At 35.5% G+C, this 27,391-nt stretch overlaps 1 protein-coding gene across 3 annotated transcripts in view; it reads left to right on the plus strand.

The window, feature by feature from the left end:
- The window catches only part of Fnbp1l (formin binding protein 1 like), a 77,332-nt gene extending 50,334 nt beyond the window's left edge, over positions 1–26,998 (plus strand). Inside the window, exons 6-16 of one of the 3 annotated variants that reach the window (XM_085677762.2) lie at positions 1,378–1,482; positions 3,888–4,016; positions 7,797–7,943; positions 8,790–8,993; positions 10,230–10,388; positions 14,542–14,556; positions 17,354–17,463; positions 19,549–19,681; positions 20,044–20,138; positions 21,779–21,927; positions 23,366–26,998. In XM_085677762.2, the coding sequence (XP_085533888.1) occupies positions 1,378–1,482; positions 3,888–4,016; positions 7,797–7,943; positions 8,790–8,993; positions 10,230–10,388; positions 14,542–14,556; positions 17,354–17,463; positions 19,549–19,681; positions 20,044–20,138; positions 21,779–21,927; positions 23,366–23,544 (1,425 nt within the window). In that variant the 3' untranslated portion in view covers positions 23,545–26,998. The remainder of the gene's footprint in view (positions 1–1,377; positions 1,483–3,887; positions 4,017–7,796; positions 7,944–8,789; positions 8,994–10,229; positions 10,389–14,541; positions 14,557–17,353; positions 17,464–19,548; positions 19,682–20,043; positions 20,139–21,778; positions 21,928–23,365) is intronic. The other 2 variants (XM_085677761.2, XM_085677760.2) reach the window with 2 other exon arrangements.
- The last annotated feature ends 393 nt before the right edge of the window (positions 26,999–27,391 follow it).

The following is a 27,391-nucleotide window of genomic DNA, read 5'->3' on the forward strand; positions in this document are numbered from 1 at the left end:
AACAAACAAAACAAAGCCCCACAGAAGATAGTAAAGTAGTACTTTTAAATTTCTGAAAGAAATTGTTTCCAACTATACTCAGCCAAATGGGAAACGCCGTCACAGTAGCTTGGGTTCAGAAAGCTTCAGAATGGTGATGGGGTGGGATGGGGTGGTAACAATACAAACATTTCTAATCTCAAAAATGGTATTTTACAAACATTGTAGAAAGCTACTGCGAAATGTGATCCAGCAGAATGATAGCCTAATGGATCCAGATAAGAGGTGCAAGGTGTCCTTGGGACTATAGGAAAGGGAAACCCCAAGAGAAGAGCTGTGCATTGGGATAGCTTGTATGAGTTCAGATGCAAGCAGATTAGAAACCCAAAGGAGAAACTGAACAGAAAAACAAAATTGATAGAATTCCTAATGTTAGAATTTACTGTGGAGAGATTTAAACAGTGTGGGGAGACTCAGGTTGAATTAGCAATAAGTGTATATTGAAAATAAAAAAACCAAACTTGTGTGTAAAAATCAAACTTGTGTGTGCACATTTATACATCATGCTTTTGTCATAAATAGATTTGAAAGTTTTCATTATTTTTATGTGTATGAATGTTTGCCTCCATGTATTTATGTACACCCATGTGTGTGCCTTGTGCCATCAGAGGCCAGAAAAGGGTGTCAGCTCCCTGGAGCTGGAGTTACTGATGATTGTAAGTCAGCCTTCTCTACAAGAGCTGTAAGTGTTCAACTGCTGAGCAATCATAAGCAGCATTTTTAAAGTCATAATAGTTTGGATTAAAGTTGGGTATGATGGCACCTAGCTAGGCATCCTAGCACCCTGAAGGCTGAAGCAGGAGGATTAAATGCTCAAGGACAAGTTGGACTACACAAGTGAAATCTAGACCAGCTTGAACTACATAGTAAAACCCTGCTTTTGTTTATTAAAGGAAAAATTCAACACAAAAACAAGTAAGTTTATATCTGTGCTGATAAAAACTCCTGAGACATAATGATAGAAACAGCATAAAACCCTTTTGAAGGGATAGTTCTGCATCTTAATTGTGTTGGGGTCCTACTAGAAAAACATGGAAGCAAATACCAAAACTACCAATTAATATTTATTTATAATAAAAATTTCCCCCCTTTTTTTGGACAGAGAATTAGGTATACACTGAATATTAATTATGCCTGTTTTTTCTTTATTGTCAGAAATTAATATCTGATAATTTAAGACACATAAATACCATAACCAATATAAATTAGTTATAATAATAGATTTAATTTTCCAACTTAGAACAGTTTTACTTAGTTCAGTTCGTTTTTACATAGCACACACTGGTAACATTTAAGCTACTACTCAAAGGAGATAAGTTATTTCCATTTTCTTTACAGAGTAAAAAGAAATTTGAAAGAGAATGTAGAGAAGCAGAGAAAGCACAACAGAGTTATGAAAGGTTGGATAATGATACTAATGCAACCAAGGCAGATGTTGAAAAGGTAAGATGTCCAAACTGCTTTTAAAACTAGATGATTTACTGATGTGTATTCACTGCATGCAGTCAGCAATCCTACTTTGAGGTGCAGATATTACACATATGAAAAGAAGGCACAACTTTTTTATCGGCGTTCTGTCTAAATATAAAACACGCAAATTTTGCTTACTTGATTTGATTTGAGAAGGAAACTTGATAATAAAATAGCTGCATTCAGAGTGCTCAAGAGAAACAACAGCTAGTAAGATTGTTTCTTCCCTACTCCAGAATTATATAGAAAAACCAAGACATATCCATCAAGAATGCAGACTGTGTGTGGTTGAACAGGACTCCTCAGCAGCTTTAATTTTCCTTATTTAGGCTTTATGCATATGTGTTTCACATTCTTGAATTATATAGAAAAAGTCAAATACATTTTTTATAATAGTTTTGTAGATATTTTAGCTTATTAGATATTCTCTACTTCTAGATAAACAGAGTTCTTCAACTATTCCACATAGGAAATGCTTGAATTACCTTTATCATGTTACTTTCTTTGACTTCCCTTTAAGTTTTCAATGTCCCACATTTCATTTTCTAAATATAATGCCATTTGGTCAGATGAGTTCTGATTTTGATTGCCTCCCTTGTCTGAGCACTAACTTCTTGTTCCTATGACCTGAGTGTCACATTGTTTGAACTGACTCCCATAGAGTTAATGACTGTCTGGAATCCTTGTCTTTTCATGTGTAAGTTGATGTGAGGATGTGTCTCTCATAACTTTTGTTGTATTTTAAATTTGTACGGACATCTTTATTCATGATTAGTTTTGATCCTATTAAAATTTTTATGTCCTAATTTTGAGCGTCTAGTATAATTTCCTTCACAACATTATGCTGTACCTACAATTGATCAGTGTGTTACTTGACAGTAACCACCAAAGGCACTATTTTGCACGTGGGAGGCTTCTTGAAGGTTAACACCCACTCTTTAAACACTCCTTTGATTCATCATCAAATAATAATTATTGAAATTTATGTTCTGGGAATTTAAAGTTACTTGTTTGATGAACTCTCCATTTAACATCTCCATTTTGTCTGCAGAGTTTAGTTTTCACATTAGCTAAGCATCTATCAGCTAGTTAACCTGGCCTAACTTTCTCAGAACTTTGGTGTTCATGGTGTAATGTTCAATTATTTGAAGTCTCTTTATTATTAGAAAACTTAACTATTTTAGTTTGTAGCCATATTCCTTTATGCACCCTGCTGAAACCTCCACCATAGCTCATGGGACTCACAGCTGGTGGGGTAGTTTTCCAACAGATCGTGAGGACTTAAGGCTAGGACATTTGGAATCTTTGTCCCAATGTGGTTTGTGGTAGAAAGAGAAAGGGGGATGTGTAAATAATACTTAGGGTTTCAGGTTGGAACTTCAAGTTTTGTTTCAGTTTTTTTCTATAGAAATACTTTTGTTTGTAGTATTTTGTTTACATGGTACTTATTGCAGTCGTCTTTTAATAATATGCTGTAGGTTAAATAGGGTTTTATGGGCTTATATATTTGATTACCTTGCTTCCATAGTCAGTTTATTTCTGAGTTAAGAAGGTAGAGTTACAGACTAACGTTAAGTAAATAACTACATCTGTAGAAACTAGAATCAAAAGAGTTAGGGATAGAGCTGGGGTTTGAGGATCAATGCACTCATCTAACAATGGTAAGGCCCTTAATTTCAATCCTTAGCAAAAAACAAGGAAAAAAAATAGTGATGTATACCTCAGTGTGCTTTGTAGTATAACCTGTTAAATGTTTTGTTCCTTGGAACAATGTAAAGTGGACACACACACACACACACACACACCCCTTCCCACCCTTCCCCCTCTTTTCTCTTCCTCTCTTCTTGCTATATTGTGCCCAGGTTGCTATGGAACTCTGATGATCCTCTCTTCTGAGCCTTGTATGTATGTGAGACTACTGGTGTGTAGTGCTGCATCTGGGCAGCCAGTTCTTACTTTGTTTCCTATTTTTTTTACACCAGTTAGGAAATTTTTTGCTCATACTCAGTGTGTTAGGACTAACAGATTTATTTATATTCTCATTAGTAAATATAATATTCTTTGATTTTCTACAAGAAATTGAATGCAGAACTATTTTAGTAATATAAATATATAAATGCATAAGTACTTATGTTTCAAGACATAATGTCATTTATTATTTTCTGTATGAATTTTGTTAAGTAGAGACTATTTCAGGTACTGCAAAGAGGAGGACAACTATCATAGGGCAGAGAGATTATTGTGAGAAGAAAACCATTAAGATCTGAAAGCATTTTCTTTAGCTGTTTGCTTATCTATTGACAAAAATCTAGCTTTGGTATAGTTTTCAGGAAAATTAATGTGTTCTTGGTAATCATTTGGACCAATTTTGCCTGTAGGCCAAGCAGCAGTTGAACCTTCGTACGCATATGGCTGATGAGAATAAGAATGAGTATGCTGCACAGCTGCAAAACTTCAATGGAGAACAGCACAAGCATTTTTATGTGGTGATTCCTCAGATTTACAAGGTAAGTTTAGTTGAGTTCAAAGAGTATTTTTGAGACAGGGTTTCACTGTGCATCATCCCTGGCTGTCGCCCCTTCCTGTCCAGGGCTGGGATTAAAGGCATGCACCACTGCTGAATGCAGAGACCACTTGTTTATTTCCTGGATGCCCAGACCCAAAATAATCACACAGAAACTGTATTATTACAACATTGCTTGGCCTATTAACTCACGCTTCTTATTGACTAGCTCTTATGTCTTAACCCATTTCTATTAATCTGTGTATCACCATGTGGTTGTGGCCTACTGGTAAGGTTCCATCTGTCATCTTTCTCCTGCTGTGGCTACATTCTCATTGACTCTGCCTTCTCTCTCTCTCTCTCTCTCTCTCTCTCTCTCTCTCTCTCCCTCCCTCCCTCCATCCCTCCCTCCATCTATCTCCTTGGTATTCCTGTCTTGCCCTATTCATTAACCAATAAAAGCAAAACATAGGCAGAAGGACTTCCCACACCATTTCCCCTTTTCTGTTAAAATAAAAAGGAAAATTTTAACTTTAACATAGTAAAATTATGTATAACAAAACAGGTATCAAGTAAGAATTACAGTTATAATATTTATATCTATTTTATCTATTATCATAACTAAAAAAATTATAATTACTACTATCTGTTCTTCAACTCCATCAAAGACTCCAGACGATATAATATTATCTAAGTAAACAGGAAGTTGTAAGCAACTTCCAAAACTTTACAGACATTTCTCTACCTGGACAGTCATCCAAAGTTCTTCTGTAACATTGGGGCATCCAACCTTCAGCCTACAAGACCCATAGTATTTGGCAGACTTTTCCATAAAGCAGGAAATTTGAAAGACTGTTTTGCCTCTATTGGTAGTTTTGTTAGTCACTTTGTCCTCTGTATCCTACAGAATGTCTTGCAAACTCTTTCATGAAACAGGAACCCTGAAGGATCATCTCACCTTCTTTAGGCAACTTCAGCAGTCATTTTTCTGTGGTTCCTGCATGTCCAGTTCATACAGCATAGCATCAGGCAGTCCAGGCAAGAATAGTTTCTTGTCCAAACTCCATAAGGAGCCTCTTCGGTGCCCATCTTCCTTTTGAAATAGTTTGGTGCTGCCAGGAGCAGATGTGTCTCATTGTCATGAAATCTCCTAAGTTCTTAAAACATTTTAAATTTTAAACTTTGAAAAGTTGAAGAACAACTATTCATCTGAGATACATCTCTGTACATCTAGAAAACCTAATATAGCTACAAGTTTGACTATTATAGATGACTGTCTATTAATACATTTTTAATTATACATTACAATTTTAAATGAGCTGCACAAACACAATGCCTTTATCAAAAGCAGAAATATTCATATTACAAAATTGACCTTAAATTTGTATCAGTAGACCAAGAGCCATATCATTGCAAAGTATTTATCTCTATAACATATCCCCCTTTAAATGTAAACAAACATTTATAAACAATATTTGGGAATTTTGGTATAGTTCTCTCTAAACTGCTTCCTGCTTTTTGTTGAGTGAAGTATTTTAGGAGGTTTTCACAGAGACCTTTTGGGTGGTCTTGGTCCATCAAATCACATTAGTCCACAAGGAATCTACAGGTTATTATCCTCGGTGGAAACAAAAGCAGAACCTCTTTTCCAAAGCAACGTATTTTTAGATCCAAATTTTGCAGTCAAGATACTATATATATATATATATATATGGTTTAGCTTATCAGTTCCCAGAATCAAATGTCTCTGCAGTCAAAAAATATAAAGCACAATAATATGCATAATCCAGACTCTGTATTTTCCATCTTTACGTGGCTTACTTTTTGTACTCCTTTAATCTATGACTGACTGTACTCTGTCTCTTTAAAGACTGTTTTTTTATAGCCATTTATTTCCTTTTATAACTGTCTATATTTTTTTTCTTTCTCCCAAGCCTACATATATTTATTCAACACTGTCACCCATTTGGAGGTCTTTTTTTGAATCTGAATTTGTCTTTATTGTGTATCTCTAATAGTTTTTGGGCCAGGATCGCTTTTAAAATGGTAAGCAGCTTAGTCACATCGGGCCCTGGATGCTGGCTCCGCCTCTCTGAGGATTTTAATATGGTAGCAGTAGTTTACTGCTGGCTCTGGGACTGCTGGGCGGGAGCCATCCTCATCACTTCAACTCTGGAAAACACTGTACAGCATAAAAGCTAAATCTGCCGTGCAGCGCACTGCATGGCCTGGAAATATCTCTGTGTATTGCGATGAGAATCCACCATGCTCTCCTGTCTGTGCATCTGTGCACGCCTAGCAGCCCTCCTTTCCCAGGCCAGGGTGCTGAGCAACAGGCAGGCTCTTCAGCTGCTTTTCTCCTAATGCTGAACCAAGAAGACTTTTCTGTGTATTTATTATTAATGTTACATATAACTAACTAAGCTAATGACAGTTTTTGAAATAAATTATAGTTCAGTAGAAGTGCTTTCACTGTGTAAAGGGAATTAACTGAGGTTGGATGTTGTAATGTGTTCACCTAGAAATGGGATTTAAGTTTTTTTGACACCACCCTAGAATCATTGGCATTAGTACAGATGGCAGCAGTAAGTCTTCTAACATGTTTTTGCTGGCCTGACTTTTCTGTCTCTCTGCCTTGCTGGTCTGCTAGGGCATAGTTGTAAGGTTTGCTTATTAGCTCCGTATGCTAACACTTAATTATAGCTGTTGTAAATAGTGAATATAGAATTTTAATGCTTTTTTTTTCCTAGAAAGAAGAGAAATTAAAAGAAAGGGAGTTAGGGAAACAGTGCTGAATGAGGGCAGAGATTCTGGGGGAAAGAGTGTCACCCAGTGAGACTTTCTTTCGTTTGTAAGGCAGTGGTAGCAGATTCTGGTCATTGAATCCAGAGCAGCAGACCCGTGACTCCTCACTGTGCTAGTATTAACTAGCCAAGTTTTCATATTCTGCAGCAACTTTAACTTAGAAGTAAAGTACCCTCTGTGTTTGGAGGCCTTTGTGGAACTTACTTAGAGCAGTCTTGCCATTTAATAATCTTTATAAATAAATAAATAAACAAACAAACAAACAATCCCCATAGGTTTCAGAATAAACCCCCAAACCTTTGACACAGCAAAAACATGTGTGCAGTAGAGTTTGAGATGGTGAGGGGAAAGACCAGTGCTGTCAGAGATCAAGTGTGCAGAGATGACTTACTGAACTCACTCTCCTGCCTCCGCATATTTCCTGTCGTGTGTTGGGATTTGGGAGGGTTTTAGGCATGTGCTGCCTTGGAGTGACTTTCTGTTCTCTTCCATGTCCCTAACTCTGAGCTGCCAATTACAGTAAGGTCTGGGACCTGTTTGTGTGCCACCATCCTGGATATTTCATCCAACTAGAACTGTCAACAGGTTAAGGAGTACTTCTCAGACTTGGGTGTTATGGCTTAATGCTTAAAAAAAAAAAAAGTTAGTGCTAAAATTTGGTTTTCGAATAGAGCATTTCCTGAAAGCATAAAAGTTTCCTCATTGAAGAGGAAAAAGTAGGAGAGCTGTAACACAGATACCTGCTTGCCAGCTGAGAAATGGTTTGGACAATCTTGAATATCAGTATTAAAAGCCTGTTTTGTTCTCCTGTTATTTAACAGGGTTCAGATTGCAAATATTAGCAAGTTTATATAGAATAATTGAAAGATGTTAAAAATAAAAGTGTATAGGGAAGAATCCTTTTTGGGGAGGTCATTAATTGTTCTCCTTTAGACTAGAAAAGTAATTTCCCTTTCTTGTTTGAATTCTGGATTATTAGCAACTACAAGAAATGGATGAACGAAGGACAATTAAACTCAGTGAATGCTACAGAGGGTTTGCAGACTCGGAACGTAAAGTTATTCCTATCATCTCAAAGTGTTTGGAAGGAATGATTCTTGCAGCAAAATCAGTTGACGAAAGAAGAGTAAGTACTGTATTGTCTCTGAATTAATGCATGCGGGGTAGTTCTACAGTTGAAGTTGATGAAATGATTTCCCAGACTTTCCTTAGGAACGAAATAACCTAAGGAATACTTGGCTCTTAATTATTCCTACAGTGAGTTGAACTCTAAAATTCGGATTTTTTAAAAGAAACTTTGAGCTCTGTTCTTTTCAGTTTTTTAGTTCTAATCTGAGAGTATAACCTCTGAACAGTGTTTATATTATACTGCTGTTCTAGTCAAAGTTAACAGAAGGATAACTTCTAGAGCTGTCAGTTGACTTCAATGCCGGTGTTAGTGCTTGAGCTGAACAAGAAACAAAGGCAAATGGAAGAGTGACCATGAGGAGGAGGAAGGGCATCAGGAGACAAGGACAGCACAGTCCTGTTCTTGAGGACTTAGCAGTGTAGCCTAGTCTAGGTTTGCTTATTTCTCAGTAGAGCTAATTAAGAAGTATGGGCAGACAGACACTGACTGACATTCCAAGGGGATAGCCAGAGAAAAGAGCTAGTTTTGGAGGAATGTCGGATATGTGCTGTGTACTTGAGTATTCATAGAAAATCGTTCAGTCAATGCTAATGAGCCTACCTGTAACTAACTGAATCCCTAAATTTAGAAAGGAAAGGGCTTTTTAGTTTCTTTTGTGTATGTTACTTTTTTAAAATTGGGATTAATATAGTGAATGCTTATTACAATAGGGAGAGATTAGTTTTCTTTAAACCTTTGATGATTACTGTAGAACTATTTAGGCCATCATTAAAATCAAAAAGGTTTGAAAGCTAATGTACTGTTGTCAGATAAATGGTTTAAAATTATGTTTCTTGTTCATAGGATTCTCAAATGGTAGTAGACTCCTTCAAGTCTGGCTTTGAACCTCCAGGAGACTTTCCATTTGAAGACTACAGTCAGCACATTTACAGAACCATTTCTGATGGAACTATCAGTGCATCCAAACAGGAGGGTGGCAAGATGGATGCCAAGTCCACAGTAGGGAAGGCCAAGGGCAAACTGTGGCTCTTTGGGAAGAAGCCAAAGGTAAAAACCCAGAATCCCCATGTGCTGATCGGACTCTTACTTAGTAGTTAAAGTGTTAAAAAAGACGTTGGGTAGATAAATTTTCATTCAGCCAGAATGAGTCAATTAATCTTTTACTAATTAGGAAAGAGTCTTGTACCTTAATGTTGAGCAATTAATAATGTGGAAGAATTAACTAAGTTTTAATATCTAGTTAAATTACATATTTTTGAAATTCCTTTGTATATAGTTTCTGTCAGAATTCTAAGGCAACGTTTTACTATCACAACTTACTATAATAATGCAAATTCTTAATTGGAATGAATAAGTTCACTGATATGTCAAGTTAGATGTTATAGCTCATACTACTATAATTTTTATTATCCATGTATGACTTTAATGAGAAGAGCTTGATTAGCTTCAGCATTTAGGGACCTCTAGTTGCTAAGAGAATCCTAGTGTTAGCTTCTTGATGTGCTGTTAATTTCAGGAAGCTAAACATAGCTCAACACACGAGCAAATGGAGTGCTTCGTCCTTCTGTGGTCCTCCAGTCTGATATGCTGTACTTCTTAAAGTACACTTAATTTAGTTCATTGCTTTGATCTTGGCATATGAAGGTATATGCAATTTAACTCAAATTTCCTATTTGTAAGTATCGTTAAAACACAAAGGTAACTCAGGCTTTACCTATGCTTTTGTAATGCTGTCCAGTCAAGAAGTTGAGCGGTGAGACCTGCTTTGGCCACAGCCGTGTAGCAAAAGCAGCTTAGAAGTCACAGATACCAACACTTAAGAAGAGACAGCCTGAGAGGAGAGCTTTGATATGATGGGAAGCTTTTTGACTATTTATGGTAATTAGGTACAGTTTTAGAAGTATTTTGTGTGATAACTTTAACTATAGCTGCTGCCTTTATCTCTTGACAACTACAAGTTAAATATAACCCTTACAGGAATCCATTATGGTGCTAATATGCTAGAATCCAGATTTTTTTATCTAAGTTTTATTGTTCTTACATAATTTGTTTACTCTATATTTTTAATCTATTAGCTTGTTTAAAAAACATGAAGTCATATTGTGTAAAAGTAACTGACTTTTAAAAGATAGCTTTGGCAAAATTATGTTTATTCTCTATTTTCTTAGAAAACTTTATTTGAAGTGTATTTTGTGAAAAATATGTTGCCAGAAATAGAATTTTCATTTAGGAAAAAGCTATTCACATTTGGCTTATTGATTCCTTTCTTTATTTCCATATTAGCCACAGTCCCCACCCTTAACCCCTACTAGTTTATTCACATCCAGTACTCCTAATGGGTCCCAGTTTCTCACATTCTCCATTGAGCCCGTGCATTATTGTATGAATGAAATAAAAACAGGGAAGCCCAGAATTCCTTCTTTCAGAAGCCTCAAAAGAGGGGTAAGTTTAAAAATGGGTTGAAATGCATGATGGCCTAATTGTGTGTGTAGTGTGGCTTTTTCAATACTCTCCACCCTCATTATAAGGCTCTCTCCTGTAAATACATAGTCCCCACAGAATTAAGTATAGCTGCCCTCAACTACAAAACAACTCCTCTTTATAACATTTGAAATGTTCAACCATAAAAAATGGTATTATAAAGAGGGTGCTGGGTACGATCATATTTTAGCTTTTTTTGTTTCTGTGAAATCATATGTCCACCATTGTCTTGTAATGTATTTACATTTTTGAGACTTTCAGTAATTTGTCACTGGAGTTGCTCTTGTAATTAGAATATCACTAATGCTGACTTCACCTACCAATTCTATAGTCTTGTTTTGTTGACAGTAAAATGTCAAGCGTGATTTAAATTGCCCTACTTACTTTTAGGTGCATAAAATTTCTAGTACCCTAATAATAAACAGAAACTAAAAGTCAGTGTGGTGGTTCCAGCACCTAGAAGGCTGAGGCAAGAGGATAGAATTTGAGGCCAGACTTGTTTACATATAGAGTTAGATCAGTCTTGGTTGTACAGAGAAATGATATTTCCAAAAGCAAAATATATATATATATATTTACATTAAATATAAAGTGTTATATATAAAATTAATATATTAGAAGATATTTATTAAATTATAAACCCTTTAAAATATTTAAGTATTGTTAGTAATGTTCATATGGAATTTGTTTTCTTGAACAACAGCAACAAAAACTCCATTTTATTAAGAGTTTTTCCTTTACTTTTTTTTAAGTAACCAGCCTTAGACATCTATTCCTAAAAGTACTTTACAAATTAAAATGTATAGACTAGTAAAATTCAAATACAGTTTAAAACTGTCTCTTAGCAATGACTATTAACACTACTAATAAATAATGATACTCCATTATTAGTGAAGCTAATTTTCTTTTTCTTGGTTCTGAAGATTGAGCCTAGGTCTTTATGTATATGAAGCATAAACTACTCCCCCAGGCCATAAATTTTTGTTTTTATGTTTTTAGCACTTTTAATTATATAGCTATAATTTAGGTTAATTTATAGGATTTTTGGCTATTTGAAAGACACAGTTGTGATACCGTATATACTATCCAGTTATTAACAGTAATATAGTAATAATGTGCTCTTTCTCTTTCCTTTAGCTTTTCCCAAAATTAAAGTACATTTAGCCACCTGAAGAACAAAATATATATGATCAGGGCAAGATCACATTTTATCTAACTGTTAAGACAATGTGACAAGCTTCACTGATGGCAGTAATGTAGTGTAACTTCCCCCTTCAACTCCCTTTTCTCCCCCTCAACTTAACTAACTGAATGCAGATAACAGAGGCAATTATGACCTTTAGAAAGCCACAGATAAGTCTGTGTTTTATGGACAAGCATCCTGGCTATCAGTTTGGAAAGTTTATGCTTGCTTTGAGAGATTATACTTGGGATTCCTCATGCCATAGTTATGAGGTAGAATTCCTAAGATACGTGAAGTAAATTTAATTATATGGAAAAAAATTAAAACAGTTAGAACTGTAAGGACTGAAGGGAAACCGTAAATGTGTGACATTCTTATTGAACAGTTCGCAGCTAGAATCTTACAACTGCAGCACTTACAGATTGTTAGCTTGCTCATTATTATTAGTTTTATTTTCATATGTTGCTCTAATTTAAATAGTCACAAATTGTTTTTATAATTTTGGAAAACTGAAGAATGCAGTGTTCAAAGTAGAACCTAGAACAGGTGAACCCAACCTGAGGATTAGAGGGCAGAGCAGGGAGGACAGTACTTGTTTTGGGATTGAGAAATTTTTATATTTTGATTCATCTTTGGAAGTTTACTAGATAATATTTCAGAATTAACACTAGCGATGGAGATATTATCTTTCCACTTAAGAATTCCATGAGGAAAGTATACTTTAATAAACTAAGTTTTACATGGATTTTTCAGGGATTTCAGTCCAGTTAATTTACAATGTTGGTGTATATATTCACTTTTAAAGAAAAACTGGTGTATTCAGTCTCATAGTTAAGGATTTGAAAACTGTTATATCAGAATGATGTTTTTGAGTTTGGCAGTGGTGCCCCTGGATCTGCTCTAAGGTGTAAGGTTCTATAATTGCCCCTGTGACGCTAAGCTCCATGCCTCAGTGACTCAGAAATACACCCAAATTTGCTTAATATACAAACGAACATTTTTAAACTTTCTTTTGTTTTCATAGACATTCCTTTTTAAAGTAACAGAATTACTTAGCTTATACTAGGAATTCATGTTTGTGTTTAATTATTCATAATCTTAACAGAGTTTCAGAGTTACTCTTTCAAGCTTTTATACATTCAGAATATAATTCCAAGGGTTTTGACCTGTTTTAAGATGAAACACACCTAGTTATTCCTTTACTTAATGTTAGTACTCCTGTATTCTATAGTACCGTAAGATGTAGTGATTGTATGAAATATTCTAATTTGTAAACTATTTCTTTGTGAAACTCTGGTATTTTTACATGAACATGTAACACTTTAAAACAGATTATATTGTGCTATTTTTACAGAGAACTTTAGTTTTCAATGAACTATAAATTTTTCTGCTTGTTAGTAAAACTAGATAAGCTAAAATAGAAACATTTGTTATTTTAGCTATAATTATCCTGTTTTCTTTAAAAGATTAAAATATAAATTAGAAAATAATTATCACTCAGTAGTAAAAATTAGTATAAAAATTAAGCCACACATTTGACTAGTTTATTCTTTGTCTTACAGTTTTTAGTGTTTAAAGAATACTGTGAATATCTTCCTTAATTTATCTGTCTTTCTCACTGAATTTTGTGATAGCAAAAGAATTTTTTTCTTCTTTAAACTACTGACAGTCTAAAGAATGTTAAGCTTAGTTTAGAAAGACAATGGATAGCAAATACCATCTTTTCGTCATAATCATTAATATACATGGCCAACTCATCAGAGATAAGGGGTAGATATTTTTTGCTAGATATTTATTAAATATCTTTCAATTTTTATGTGAAATTTTATGATATATATTTTACCTTTCCTTAAAACAACATGATTTAGAAAGCAGAAAATACATTTTTTATGAGGGGTACTAGGGATTGAACCCATGGCCTTGCGTGTGAGGCAAATAGCCTGTCACGGACATGTGTCTCCAGGCCTCCAGAGTGAAGACATTTAAGACTGGCTGAGTGTGATGAGTGTGAAGACTTGTAAGACTTGATGCATAATCTAGGCCACTGTGTGCGCTTGTGTGTGTGCTCGTGTGATACATTTTGTGCCATTGCAGAATCCTGTTGTCAAAATGGTTTATGATATTTTGATTCTATAGGAGCACCTGTAGTTGATCTCTTCAGACTCTGTTCATATGCAGTTTGCTAAAATTGATGTTACAAGTTTAGTGCTGTTTTTCAGGCACATTGATTTCAGAATGAAACTTTAAAAATAGAAAATCTATTTTCAAAGCAAAACCTAAGCTATATCTTTGTGTCTAATAAGTATGTAGAGAGAATTTGATACAGGGTAAATCATTTATTAATTTTATTTTTAGAAATAGCACCTTCAGAACGTTACCTTTACCAAACTTGGATTACATTTAAATCCACAGTAGTGTTTGAAGTATGAAGCTAAAAAAACTAAAGGAAATATTGCTTTCTCTAGTGCACTGGGAAGGACATTCTGTGTTTTAAACTTTCCATAGATTTCCTTTAAAATGGCTGACATTAGATCTTTTTGATTCAACCTATTTCAAATAATCATATCACTGCGTCTGAAAATTAATGACATGAGTAAATGCCTTCATAAAATTCTCTTTGAAAGAGAATATATGATCACTGGCAGAATGATTTACTTTTGAGTTTTAGTTAAATTTAGAAAATATCTGCCCATTATCAGTGTGTGCTTTCCTTTCTTTTTCTTTCTTTCTTTCTTTCTTTTTTTCTGTGCAAGTAATTTGCTTTCCCAAATGTGCTTAAAGCTTTTTTTGTTTTTGATTTTGGCAGAATTGTTTGGATTGTAAAGTGTACTTATTTTAATATAGTAAAAAATATAGGTTATTGCATCTTCTGTATTATGATTTCATGTGAATAATTTACCATTTCTTTCTGTTTTCCATTGAACTATTCAGTGGTCGGTGAAGATGGTAAGCCCTGTGTGCTGATCTATATACTGTGCCAACATTAAATAATATCAAAACATTGTATTATTTAATTCAGAACAAGTGTCTGAACGTACAGCCCACATTTTCAACTTGTATGTTTTTTCTTTTAATAATTTAATACATAGTCCAGCATATGCCAATACCTTTTGGTGTCTTAGATTAGACAGTAATGTTGTTAACTGTCATCAGCCCATCAAATTCTTAAATGTTATTGAATAGAATCTGTGTCATGTTTAAGAGAATTTAAAATTTTTTAATAAATTTTTTATTTCCATGATGGAGCAAAAGTTGTACAGTAGTAAAATTTAGAAAAAATATTTTTTCTTTTTAAATAGACTTTTTTAAAGGTCATACAAACTTGTTTATTTTATCATAAGAATTATTAGGTTTGTCTAATAGAGAAAAAAAGTTTTGTTAATTTCATTATGGATCATAATGAAATGCTTTGTTCAGAAGCACAGGTAATCTGTTTTTGTGTGTGAGTGTGTGTGAGTGTGTGTCCCCATCCCTCAGTGTTTGAGGTGTTCTTATATACATTTATGCACACAAATTGAGTTTACATTATGAAGACCTAATCCTCAAATTATTGGGCGCTTGCATAGAAAACTATGCATACAGGTTTAGAAAGCAGATAACTGTTTTGGACATTTGCAGTTAAGACTTTTATAAGTTCCTTGGTAGTAAGAGGAGTTGATAAATGCCTTGCTTGTTTGTGGTTTTTTTTTTTTTTTTTTGATGACCTTGGTAAATAGAATGGATTTGCTTTGTGCACTTATGTAAGAAGGGTTATAATGTTGAAATGGGATATTAGGAATGCAAGTGCCTTGATACCTAGTATTAAAACATTATATATATATTTTTTATTTCCTTAAATAATGTTCAAGCTTTTCAAAAACATTTTTCAAATATAAATTAGAAGGTTTTCTTTGTACTGTTACGTGATAGTGTAATCTCTGGGCCCCAAATTAGAATGAATATAACAAATTACATTGAACATTAGCTAATAAATATAAAGGAACTTTATATAGAAAATTTTGATATTCCATTATTTACTTTAGATTTGACTGATTGACATTGCCTCAATGCCTGATACAAACCACAAGCCACTTAGACGGGGCCCCACTTTCAGTCATCATGCTTGTTGAATGCCCATAGTGAGGCCACTGAGTAAATACTCTCAGAGGTTCTTGTTAATTAACTGAAACATTTGGTCATGGCTTTTCTTGTAAGTGAATTTCCTTTTGTTTAAAAGCAAATGATGCAGGCATGGAGAAGTGGCTCCTTGGTTAAGAGCTGTTTTTACATAAGACCCAGGTTCTATTCCTAGCACTTACATGGTCACATGGTAACTTACAGTGGTCTGGAGCTCCAGTTCAGAGGATCCGATGCCCTCTTCTGGCCTCTGCAGGGATGAGCTGTATGTCCAGACACTGATGCAGGCAAACATCCATACACATAAATTTATAAAATAAAATAATTTAAAGGTAAATAAAATGTCCTTGTACATAGTGAAATCAAGCCGTTAAGCACATGTTAAAGGTACTAGTAACCCAGAGAGCAAGAATACATTTTATTTTATAAGCTTGTCTCAGCACTTTAAAAAATTGAATAATATTCATATTCAACCATTTGAGGTGAAAAATAGGCGTTAATTTTTCTAATGTAATATGTTAATACAGGTTACATTAAATGGATTCAGTAGTTAATAATGGTTCTGTTATAATCTCTAATAATATATCTGAAGTAATAATGGTTCACATTTAAGAGGGAAATGAAACCAAGTGTAGTGACACACTCTTAGCCAATACCAAGAGGCTAAAACAGAAGGCCTGGGAATTCAGGGCAGGGCTACACAGTGAGGCCTAGTCTTCAGGAAAAAGACATCATTAATAGAAAATCTTCTCCTATATACCTCACTTCTTTAATTTAGATTCAGAAGCATTGAAGCCTTTCTAACCAAGAAACCTTAACGAATTGTGTCAAGACTGGGCATGGTGTCACATACTTGTAATGGTAGCACTTAAGAGACAGAAGCGACTGAGCTCATTACCGACTATAGTTAAGAGACTGTTGTCTCAACGAAATAGAGAGGGAAGTGGGATTATATCTTTTAGAAACAGCTGTGGTGTGTAATTCAGTCCTACAAAAAGAATATTGGAAGTGTATTCCAAGTTATGAATATAATTTCCAATCAGGAGATTATACCTTTAATTTTTTAATTATCAGAAATATTTTGTTTCCAAAGAATGGTCTAATAAATGTAATCATTCAAAAACTATCTGCAGTATTGAAATATATATTCAATCAGTTGTCTTTAAGCGGTAAGTTGCTTATCTTGCTCAGTTACGAACTTTATATTTTGATTTTGCACATTCGTGGTATTCATGACATGACAGTGGATTTTATTCCTTAAGGTTCTATGTACAAGAACATACACAGTAATAAGATAATGTAAATGAGAAGTGTTATGTGTTCCCATTCTGTTGTTGCTGTAAGAAGCCTCATGTGTTTATTTTAACTCTCCCAAGACTTGAAATAGTGTGATACAGTTATAACTCACCTGTATTTGGTGAGGTTTCTGTTTTTATTTCTGCCTATTTTCATGTTTTATAAGTATTGAAATTTAAGCTCTTTTGTTTTTACTAATAGCAGTGTAGATTTTTTTAAAGATTAAGGCTAATTGAAAATTAAAGCTAGTATTCTTATTTTATAAAAAGATAAAGTTAAAAAATAAAATATCTAAAGATGTCTTTAATAATGACTTAGACTCTCTTTTCAGGGCCCAGCACTAGAAGATTTCAGTCATTTGCCACCAGAGCAGAGGCGTAAGAAGTTACAGCAGCGCATCGATGAACTCAACCGAGGGCTGCAGAAAGAGTCAGACCAAAAGTAGTGTTCCGTTGTTCTTCCCGTAGGGTCTCGTAGGATACATATGATACATGATACATAGAATATTTCTAAATCATTTATTCTGGCCTGGGGGTATAGTTCAGTGGTAAGGGTACTTGCCTAGCGTTCATGAATACTTGAATTCAGTCATCCTTCTTCCCTCCCCCAAAAGTCATATATCCCAATTGAAACACTTCTTAAAATTTTTTAAAAATGTTTATTTTCATTTTATATGTATGCGTATTGTGTGTGTGTGTGTGTGTGTGTGTACGTGTGTGTACATACAACTTGCATGCCTGGTGCCTATGGAGGCCAGAAGACCTCTGGAACTGGAGTTACAATGGTTGTGAACCTCCATGTGGGCGCTGGTAATAAAACTTGGTTCCTCCAGAAGAGCAGTCAGTGATCTTCTGAGTTTATCTCTCCAGCCCCCCGAAATGTTTTTTTTAGGAGGGGAACCATACTACCTAAACTAGAAAACTTTATGACTTACTTATTATTTAGGCAAAACTCAAATAGCATATTTTTTTAATTGCAGATTTTTTTGTTAGTTGCTATTAGAGTTCCTTCCACAAATTTGTAAAAATAAAACAGAAACCCAAAACATGGTAATTCGTTCTCAAGAGTAGTTTTACCAGCACTAACCACCTCTTATATATTGTTTAAATTATCAATTGAGTTCAGAATAGTTGATTGAGGGATTATATACACTACTCATCAAACATTTTACATGGAGTATGATGTCATTAAATCCTTCAAAATAGCTATCTGAGGTTGTTCTTACTGTATAAGTGAAAAGTTGGAAATTGGTTGGAAATTATGTAAACTGTTGTATTAGAACAAGGGAGAAGTATAGGATGGGTTAGGAAAAGTCTGAAGATACTGTCTTGTATCATCCTGTTGGTAATTGGGGGTGGGGTCTCCAGAAATTTTGAATGGGCACTAGGACATTAACAACTGTCCTAGAAATGACTAAACCTTATGTAGATGAGTAGATGAGAGATTAGGAAAGGAGGCAGAAGACTTGTTAAGGAACTAACTTGTAGATACTGAATTGAAAAGCTAGAAAAATAAAGTTTGAATTGAAAGTAGTGGTTTTGCTTATGTTTTGCGAAAAATCCACACGGAAAATGTCTAGTTGAGTTTGGAAATAGACACCTAGAACTTATGAGAAACTGGAGACAGTGTAGAATCATCTGAAAATGAAGCAGTCTAAAGAGGAGAGTAGGATGAGATGGGAAGACACTGCTTGTCATTTTATGTAACAGACATTTAAGAGTTGAACAAAAGGAGAAGACGCCAATGAATGATTGTTAAGAAAGCAGAGGCGAGGAGGAAAAATGGAAACTAGAATGGTTAGGTCAAGAAGGAAAAGAGTATTAAGGAGTGTTAGTCAACAGTGTCAGGTGCTCGCATCAGACAGCGTTGATTGGACATAGTCTAGGGTAATGGGGCTAGAGAAGAGGAGGTAGGCTAAGGAATTGACAGGGAGCTGAAGGGGGCACAATTAAAGATGGCATTGCTATTTCTAGCACAGGTGAGTAGGAGGACAGTGGTGCTGTGGGAAACGAGATAAGAAATGCTGCTGGGATGATGATGCTCGGTGCAAATAGAATGAGTTTGATTTAGAGCTAGGCATGGTGTCACACATCTGTAATCCTAGCACATGGGGAGATCAATAGTTTAGGGCCAGCCTGGGCCACCTAGTGACACCCTGTTTTAAAATAAAGCAACCTAATGAATTTGGTCTGGGAAACAATATGTTTAAGAACAGTGTAAAATATTCCACTAGCAGTTTATTAAGCCCATATATGCATAAGTTACATAAGACCCGAGAAATGTTTTTTCATATTAAAAGTCTTTTAAATGTAAACAGTCAATCACACTCGTGTTTTAAAAGAGTCTTCCTTAAATTACTCACTGTGTATACATAGTCATATACAGACAGACAACCTTATGTGAATTTTCATTATTAGGATACATTGTCTAAACTTAGAAATGTGACTTTAGGGTTGAGGTAAACTTTAGTCCCCAATGAAACTCTTAAGTGGATGTTTAATTTTGTGGTTTGCTTTTGTTTCTCAGAGAAGCACTCAACAAAATGAAGGATGTGTATGAGAAAAATCCACAAATGGGGGATCCAGGAAGTTTGCAGCCTAAATTAGCAGAGACCATGAATAACATTGACCGCTTACGCATGGAAATCCACAAGAATGAGGTACATATGTTAACTCAGCAGTCTGAAATAAAAGCATATTTTTATTTTATAAGCTTTTTTATAAATATTTTATAAGCTTTATCGGGATTGTGTTTTGCTAGACTTATACACCAATATTTATGTTAATTTAGAATTTATGAATCAAGATATAATTATTATATATAATTATCAAATGAACAGCCTACTGATTCTGTTATTTGAACCTTCATATAAAACAAAATATACTATTTTTAAAAAATCAACTCTCAAATTAATTCTCTGAGAATCATAAAGTCTGAAAGTGCATTTAAATTTAGGGTGCCTTAGGAGTTTCAGACTTACTGAACTGTTGAATATTTTGGGTTTTTTTTTCCTCCCTGAAGGCGTGGCTCTCTGAAGTTGAAGGCAAAACAGGTGGAAGAGGAGACAGAAGACATAGTAGTGACATAAATCATCTTGTGACACAAGGCAGAGAAAGGTCGGGGTTTGTTTTTGTTTTTAATTTCATTATTCATTTAATTTTTATCCTTTGTTTTTTGCCCTATTATTAAGTTTGGTTAAATAATTTCAGTCTTTTGGAACTATTTTGCACCTTAAGTAATGGTTGTAGGAAAATTAGAAATTTCATCTTGTTCAATTCTAGTTTACTACACCCTGAACATGTAAGAATAAAAATAACAACACAAACTGACAGATTTAGGAACCTCAGGGATGGGAGAGACTCCCTTAAGGTTTTTATGGACTTGGTTAGCTTATGATGGGGGGAAAATGCTATCAAATTGCTTTCAGTTTGGTGAAGAAGAAAAGGAGCTGTGTCTTAGTTTGGACAGTTTTCAACTTTGCTTTTGCAAGGTCTCCATCCTACTTGTGACATGTCTTCCTTAGTGTAATGTGTTTGTTTTTTCCTATCGTTAAAAAAATCAGAAAACTGGGTTTCATCTTCGAGAAAATTTGAGAGGCTTAATACCAGATATTGGTTTACTAATTACAACATAATTCGAGCAAGTTCTTTTTTCATATTTCCTTAATCTCAGTTTCCTAAAACCACAAAATGGAAGTTAAAATACCCACTTGTTGCTGGCAGAGGAAATGGTGTAAGGCAGCTAATAGTGAACTACCCGATCATAGTGTGCATTTCACAGGTGTGAGTGCTCCTGTCCAGCTCCTGTGACTTCAAGAGCTCTTAAGTTTGTTGAGAAATAGCTACAGATAACTGGTTTTTGTTATTAGACTAAAAACACAGGCTAAATGAGTTTAGTTTTTCAAATATGTGTGATTTTAAAATGTGGTTTTCTAACTTATCTAGCACTGCTGCTAAATCTACTGTGTGTATGTGTTATCCATTCTTTTGGATTTTCTGAATTACTAATTTCCTTTAATCAATTGGAAATTATATTATTTGAATTTGGAGTATTTTGGTTTTAAGTAGCAGATTGAATTTTTATACTGTGTTAGAGGAAAAATGCACTTCATTGAATAATTTAAGGAACAGCCTAGATAATATTCTTAGGACTTGATTTTGTTTTTTGCTTTTGTTTTTGTTTTGTTTGTCCTATCTCTTGGCTGTCCTCTTCCTGTACTGGTTCGTTTTAAGGCTCCAAATGATTTTTTTTTTTTAATTTAAAGATTGTAGTTTTCCTCCAGGTTTAAGGAGAAAAGGAAGTGAGCTTCTGTTGGCAGTCCTGGGCAGAGCACTTTTGTATAATAGTGCTCACCTCTGTGCACATGCTGTGTTCATGGTATCTCATGTGCTGGCTCATAAACAACCTCACTGTGGACTGAATATAGACCTGGGTAAATCTGCTAAGGACTGTTTCTGATTTTAGAAGCCTGGTGTCTACCACATTGTTCTATTTCACCTTTAGATCCTGTACTAGTGGGGTATGTTTACTGAGCATTGCTCTAGAACATTGTAACCTTTTAAGTGTTTACTTTAGGAAATTAAGTGAAGAATCATTTTATATTACTACAAGCAATTTACATAGTTAATGTCTGAAAATAGGGCTCAATATGGAAGTATGTCATTGATACCTAATTTCTCCTGAGATCAGCTTATAAATAATACGCAAAGACTTGTCATGATGTGATACTTGATCAGAGATACTTTATGGGTTTTAGTCCTGAGGGAAGTTACACTGATGATGCAAATCAAGAAGTCCGTGGGCCACCGCAGCAGCATGGCCACCACAGTGAATTTGACGATGAATTCGAAGATGATGATCCCTTGCCTGCTATTGGACACTGCAAAGCTATCTATCCTTTTGATGGTAAGGTGTTCTTAATATATAATATTTGATAAAATTGGTTCCTTAAACACAAAATATGTCACTATTTATTTTACTGTGCTTAGCTAAATGATATAGTGTCAGAAAATTACATTTCTGGTTCATTAATTGCATAGTTTTGTTTTAACTATGATATAAATATAGTATTACCCCTATCTCCATACACATAGCTGAACTGAAAGAAAGTCATGCAGGTTGCTAGAATACTAACACCGGTGATCACCTGTCAACTCTAGGTAATAGAGAATTTTCCCCAGACCCTAGATCTTCCATATGTTGAAATAGCTTGAACATATAGCCCAAACCAGGAAGTAAATGACTCTTCGTGCTCTTCATTGCAGCTAAATAATATCAAGAGCCAGGTATGAGTGCTGTCATTGTATCCTGATTCTGCAGGCATCCCCCTGCAGATGAGAGTAGCAAAGAAAATGGTAGTTTCTGACTACTGTGCCTTCTCATATATATGGCTGAAGAGTAGGCTTGCAGGGGTGGGGTGGGACCCTCTCTGCAGACTTTATAGTTCTCTTCTTTAACAGAAGAGCAAAATAGCATCTTCATCAACAGTTATGAAATGTTCTACAATTTGACACCTTTCTCCTTGTGTATGTTTTACATTTAAAGGGATGGGGAGAACTCCTAGTGGGTAAAGGCTCTTGCCTCCAAGCCTGAGAACCCAAGTTTGTTCCTGAGGGCTCATGTGGTAGAAGAAGAGAATTGATGCCTGAAGTTGTCCTCTGATCACCACACTTGGGCCGTAGCACCTGCTTACTCACACACATGCACACAAGCACAAATATAATAGGTTTTCCATTTTCATGTATAGGTCTGGTATACACATATGTGGGTACATATATGTGCATGGGTACTAGTACATGTGGAGGCCTGAGACTGGTGTTAGGAGTCATCCTTAATTCTTCTTTCCCTTTATTCAAGTCTTTCAGTAGAACCCAGAGCTCATTGGTATTGCTGATCTGGCTAGCCGGCTTGCTCTGAGGGGCCCCTCTGTATATGTTCTTCCTTTCCTGCTCACAGCCCTACTTTTTTCTTATCTATACTTCATGAAGTTTTTGGGTAGGCACTGCTCAGATTTGGGGAAAGAATTAGAATTGTGAAGTAGTGATTAGACTACCCTATCAAATCACATAGTGCTGCTGTGGGTCACTCACTAACCCATTATACAGCAGGTGATTACAACCAGCCTCATGGGCTTATTATGTAGTTCACATGAGAATATGTATAATTATGTTCAGTAAACTAGAAAACATTACAGGAAGGATGCTCCTTGGATAGTCAGTTGGTTCTTGCATCTAGGAACAATGAAATTTAGTAGTAGTTTATATTAGTATGTTGTATTTATAACTTTTATTAAGAATTATTGCAGTGCTTTAATTTCACTTGTGCTTTGAAAACTTTCACTTAGGACATAATGAAGGTACTCTGGCAATGAAAGAAGGCGAAGTTCTGTACATTATTGAGGAGGACAAAGGTGATGGGTGGACAAGAGCCCGGAGACAGAATGGCGAAGAAGGCTACGTTCCCACGACATACATAGATGTAACTCTAGAGAAAAACAGTAAAGGTGCAGTAACTTATATCTAAACTAACCAGGCGTCTTTGTGCCATGTATAACATAAAATGACAACACATTCCACAGGTCAGAAAGACCAAAAAGTCAAGGGCATCCTGATCTATATTGTTCACTATGTGAGCTGAGTGCAGGCCTGATCAGAGAGATGTGAATATTGCCACAAGAAACTCTCTTTGACGCCTTACTGTTCAAGTGATGTTGGTGTGGAAGCTTAATTGATGCCTTTTGCTTTCTGTCCTGCCTAAGTGTGTGTAAAGGATGTGTGCTTTCCTGCCTTATAAATAGTAGATTTGATTATTAGGCAAGAATCGTAGGTAGAATATTCCCTGACCCCTTCACTTCAGAGACAACAGTGACTGTTGAACTGAAATAAACAAGCCTGCTCTGAACTGCAGGAAGCTGATTTCCAGGAACGTCTCGACCTAGGAGCTTGAATTTATAGCTTAAGGTTCTAGGAAGAAAAGTAATAGTTGGCTAATTGGGTAAAATAGCAGTCATTGTTCTTGCTAGTTTTAACTTGGTTTCCTAAAGAAAGAAAGAGAATCTCTGGTATATAGTCTATTTAATATGAGCTCATCACAGCATCCCAGGATAAATTACCTGGAGGAATTTGTATGCAGATAAGACAGCATTGAGACCTGAAAATATTTTCAGGCTTATGGTAATTTTTAATGATGTACAAAGTTCATTCCAAGTTAATCTTAAACTTGTACTTTTCACTTGAAATTGTCTTTTAGGAATATTGCATTAGTGCTCATTTAGCATTTGGCAGTTAACTTGTAGGAAGAATTGAATCTAATTCAGTGAACATAGAGGACAGTCTGGAATGGAGGAAAGTGCTGGCAATGTTGACTCTTAGAGGAGAAACATTTTTTCTACTAAGATGAAAGAAGGCCTCTGTACTACCATTGAGGGCTTCATTTTAGCGGGATCATTGACTGTCAGAGTAGATACCTTTTTTCCAGTGTATCACCAGAAGCATCTGTTGGAATCATTGTCCAATCAAGAGTTGTACAGTCATGTGGCCATACCCCAGTTCATTGAGTAGGGAAGGAAAGGGAGGAAGCAGTAACACTGGCCTTTGCTTATCTTATGTTTCAAAGCTGACTGGTGTTTTTAGTAGCTGAGTATAAAATACTTTTAGGAACATTGGGATGGACACTTTAAACTGAATACCCCTTCTGGTCTTACCAAAGGTCTTCAGTAATTGTTTTTTTCTTTTTCCTCCTGGACTGCAGGTTCCTGAAGAGGGTTTCTGAGGAAATGGGCAAGATGTTGAAGGAGGTTACATGCAGCTGCTTTTGGGGGGAGGGTATTAGAGTTGTCAGGCTCAAAGAGAAAGTGAGAGAAGCAAGTTGCATGAATGCATGCAGATTTTTTTTACTAACTTCATTAGCATTTCCATACATTAAAAAATTCATTATAGTACCAGTCCTTAAATTCCTAGTTCACATGGAAGAAAAAAAAAAAGCCAGCAATGGCTAACCTCTTTTTTCATTTATTTTACTGATACCAAATCAGAAAGAATGCAGAGCTGTCTTAAAGTTTGTCTTACTTTGGGCTGTCCCGATAGGACTGTCTTCTTCCAGCTCTGTTTTAATTGGCTTTTAGACCCGTCGTCTGTTAGAACCCTTGCCATTTGTCAGTGTCTGCCTGAGCCACCTCCGTGCTTGCTTAACATCCTGTTGCATGTCTAGAGTTATCTGGGCTTAGATTTTTCAGGCATGTCTTTGTAATCCCTTGTTCTTGTCAAAGCCTTTGTTTCGTTCTGCGTTTGTAGTGCAAATCACTTTGTCAAACATCTCCGCACTAATGTTTCCATATTAGTATTTGTGTATGCTGCTAAAACTTCCCCACTGCAAACATTCCAGTTTTGGCATTATGAAGACATAGTCTGTGAACCTGAAGTATTTATGATAAGAAAAAGAAACATCTCTGCTCTAGCCTACAGCCCAGTTAAAGAACTCTGTGAAATGTGACACATCTTCAGCACCTCAGTCTGGGAAGAATCTAGTCAGCACTGAAGTCCTGGCATAACAAACACAGAGGATACGCACCACCGAAAGGACTGTTGTCAAAGTCAGCTGCTTCCATTCAAATGCTGCCTTAAACTCGAGTGCCTAAATCTGTTGATTGCCAACACTACCACTACAGTATCCCACAAAGGGCTTTATGTGCCAGCTCAGTGCTCCTCCTCCAACCCTGTGGCGTCGCCGCAGCTGTGATGTAGCCTCGGTAGGTGGCTTCTAGAGCTCTACCATGTGCAGTGGTGCATCTTCAAATTTATGCATCAAACTAAAGACCTGTCCAAGTCCATTTTACTTTCATCAGTATATTTATGACAAGTTTGATGGACCTTCCCCTATTGTCTTTTAGCGGGGTGATGACGATCTCATTTGGTTATTACAGTGATAGTCTGTTTCCAAGTGATGCTTTTGTTTGAACCAGATAAAATTTAGTGAAACTTTGTAATGATCTATGTGCACTTTTACTTGTAAAATGGAAATTTCTGTATGTTTATACTTGTAAATACAATTGTCGTTAGTGCTCTCATTGCTCATGTTGTCCTGCCTCGCATTTGTGATTCTGTTAATGACTTGTATCTGAACTAATTTCTTAGTGGTCTTGTAACAGGGACATGGGTGGGGTGGGAGGGGTATTTGTACCACTGAAGCTCCATTAATTTGGTTCCTTACTGTTTTGAGGGGAGAAAGAGAATGTGAAATGTTCTGTGTATTATTGGATTTCAAGCAATATTTTAGAAACTGTGTGACTGCTTTAATAATTTTTCCAGTGCTATTGGAATCATACTACCAGTTATACTAAAGCTGAATGACAATTGTGTGAACATTAATGCCTTCATAAGATCAAGTACACCACTGTTGTGCAGCTGACATATAGTGTATTACCTTTGAGGCTAGTAAACTATACAGTTTTAGATATTAAATCTCATTACAGGGTTATTTATAGAATGTGACATTATTCTATACTGACAGACTACATAAAGTAGTTTTAAAAAGTAGTGCTATTTTTGTTTCAGAAGTTAGCAAAGAGAAGGAAATGTGATCTGACTGTGTTTGTCTTCTGTACGAAGCCTGAAGTGCTTATGTTTTTCTAACAATCACAGAGGGCAAAGTTCAAAGCTTTTTTGAAAAGACTGTTCTTTTCAAGCTACTGTGTGTTTTTTAAAGCTTGGGTTTGCTTGCATAGGAGGCAAGTTCCTTCCTGTGGAGTAGTGCAACCTACATATGGGTTATACCATTTGAAAAGACACTTGTGCTTAACCAGTTAAATCATTCTTAAACTTTGAACATGTGAACTGTCTAAAAGAAATCTCTTAATTTTGCAGTAATTTCACTCTTTGTGCACATATTGATTTCTTAATGGTAAAATGCCTTGTTTATGATAGTGTTCTCTGTTGAGAATATTTTCATGGAATAAAACAATCTTTTCATGGTCAGTTAAGATGTGTATTTGTCTTTTACTGGTGTTTGAACCAAAGAGTTGCGATATTTCCATCAAGTGTGATAGCATTTAGATAACTGACAGTAGACGCTAAATTCCTAAAGTGCGGCAGTCTTTGGGAGAAGCCATTATAGGTACTTTATTCTGGGTTTTTAGTTTCTCCCAAGCTTTGCTAAAAGAAAGAATAGATGTTTAATTAGAGTGAATTTAAATCAAGTGTAATAATTTCAGTTTATTTTTACTCAGCAGTAGCAATGTGGCACAGACTTCCTTTGTCCCCATCTTCTTCACTGCATCTGTAAGAGCTGTCCCTGGACCACACAGTCTGATCTGGCCACTGCACATTGGCCAGAATTTCCTTCCTAACTAGTTGCAGAGCATCCATGCTTCCTG

Source organism: Myodes glareolus, chromosome 17, assembly GCF_982192425.1.
Source record: "Myodes glareolus chromosome 17, mMyoGla1.1, whole genome shotgun sequence".
Classification (NCBI taxonomy): Eukaryota; Metazoa; Chordata; class Mammalia; order Rodentia; family Cricetidae; genus Myodes; species Myodes glareolus.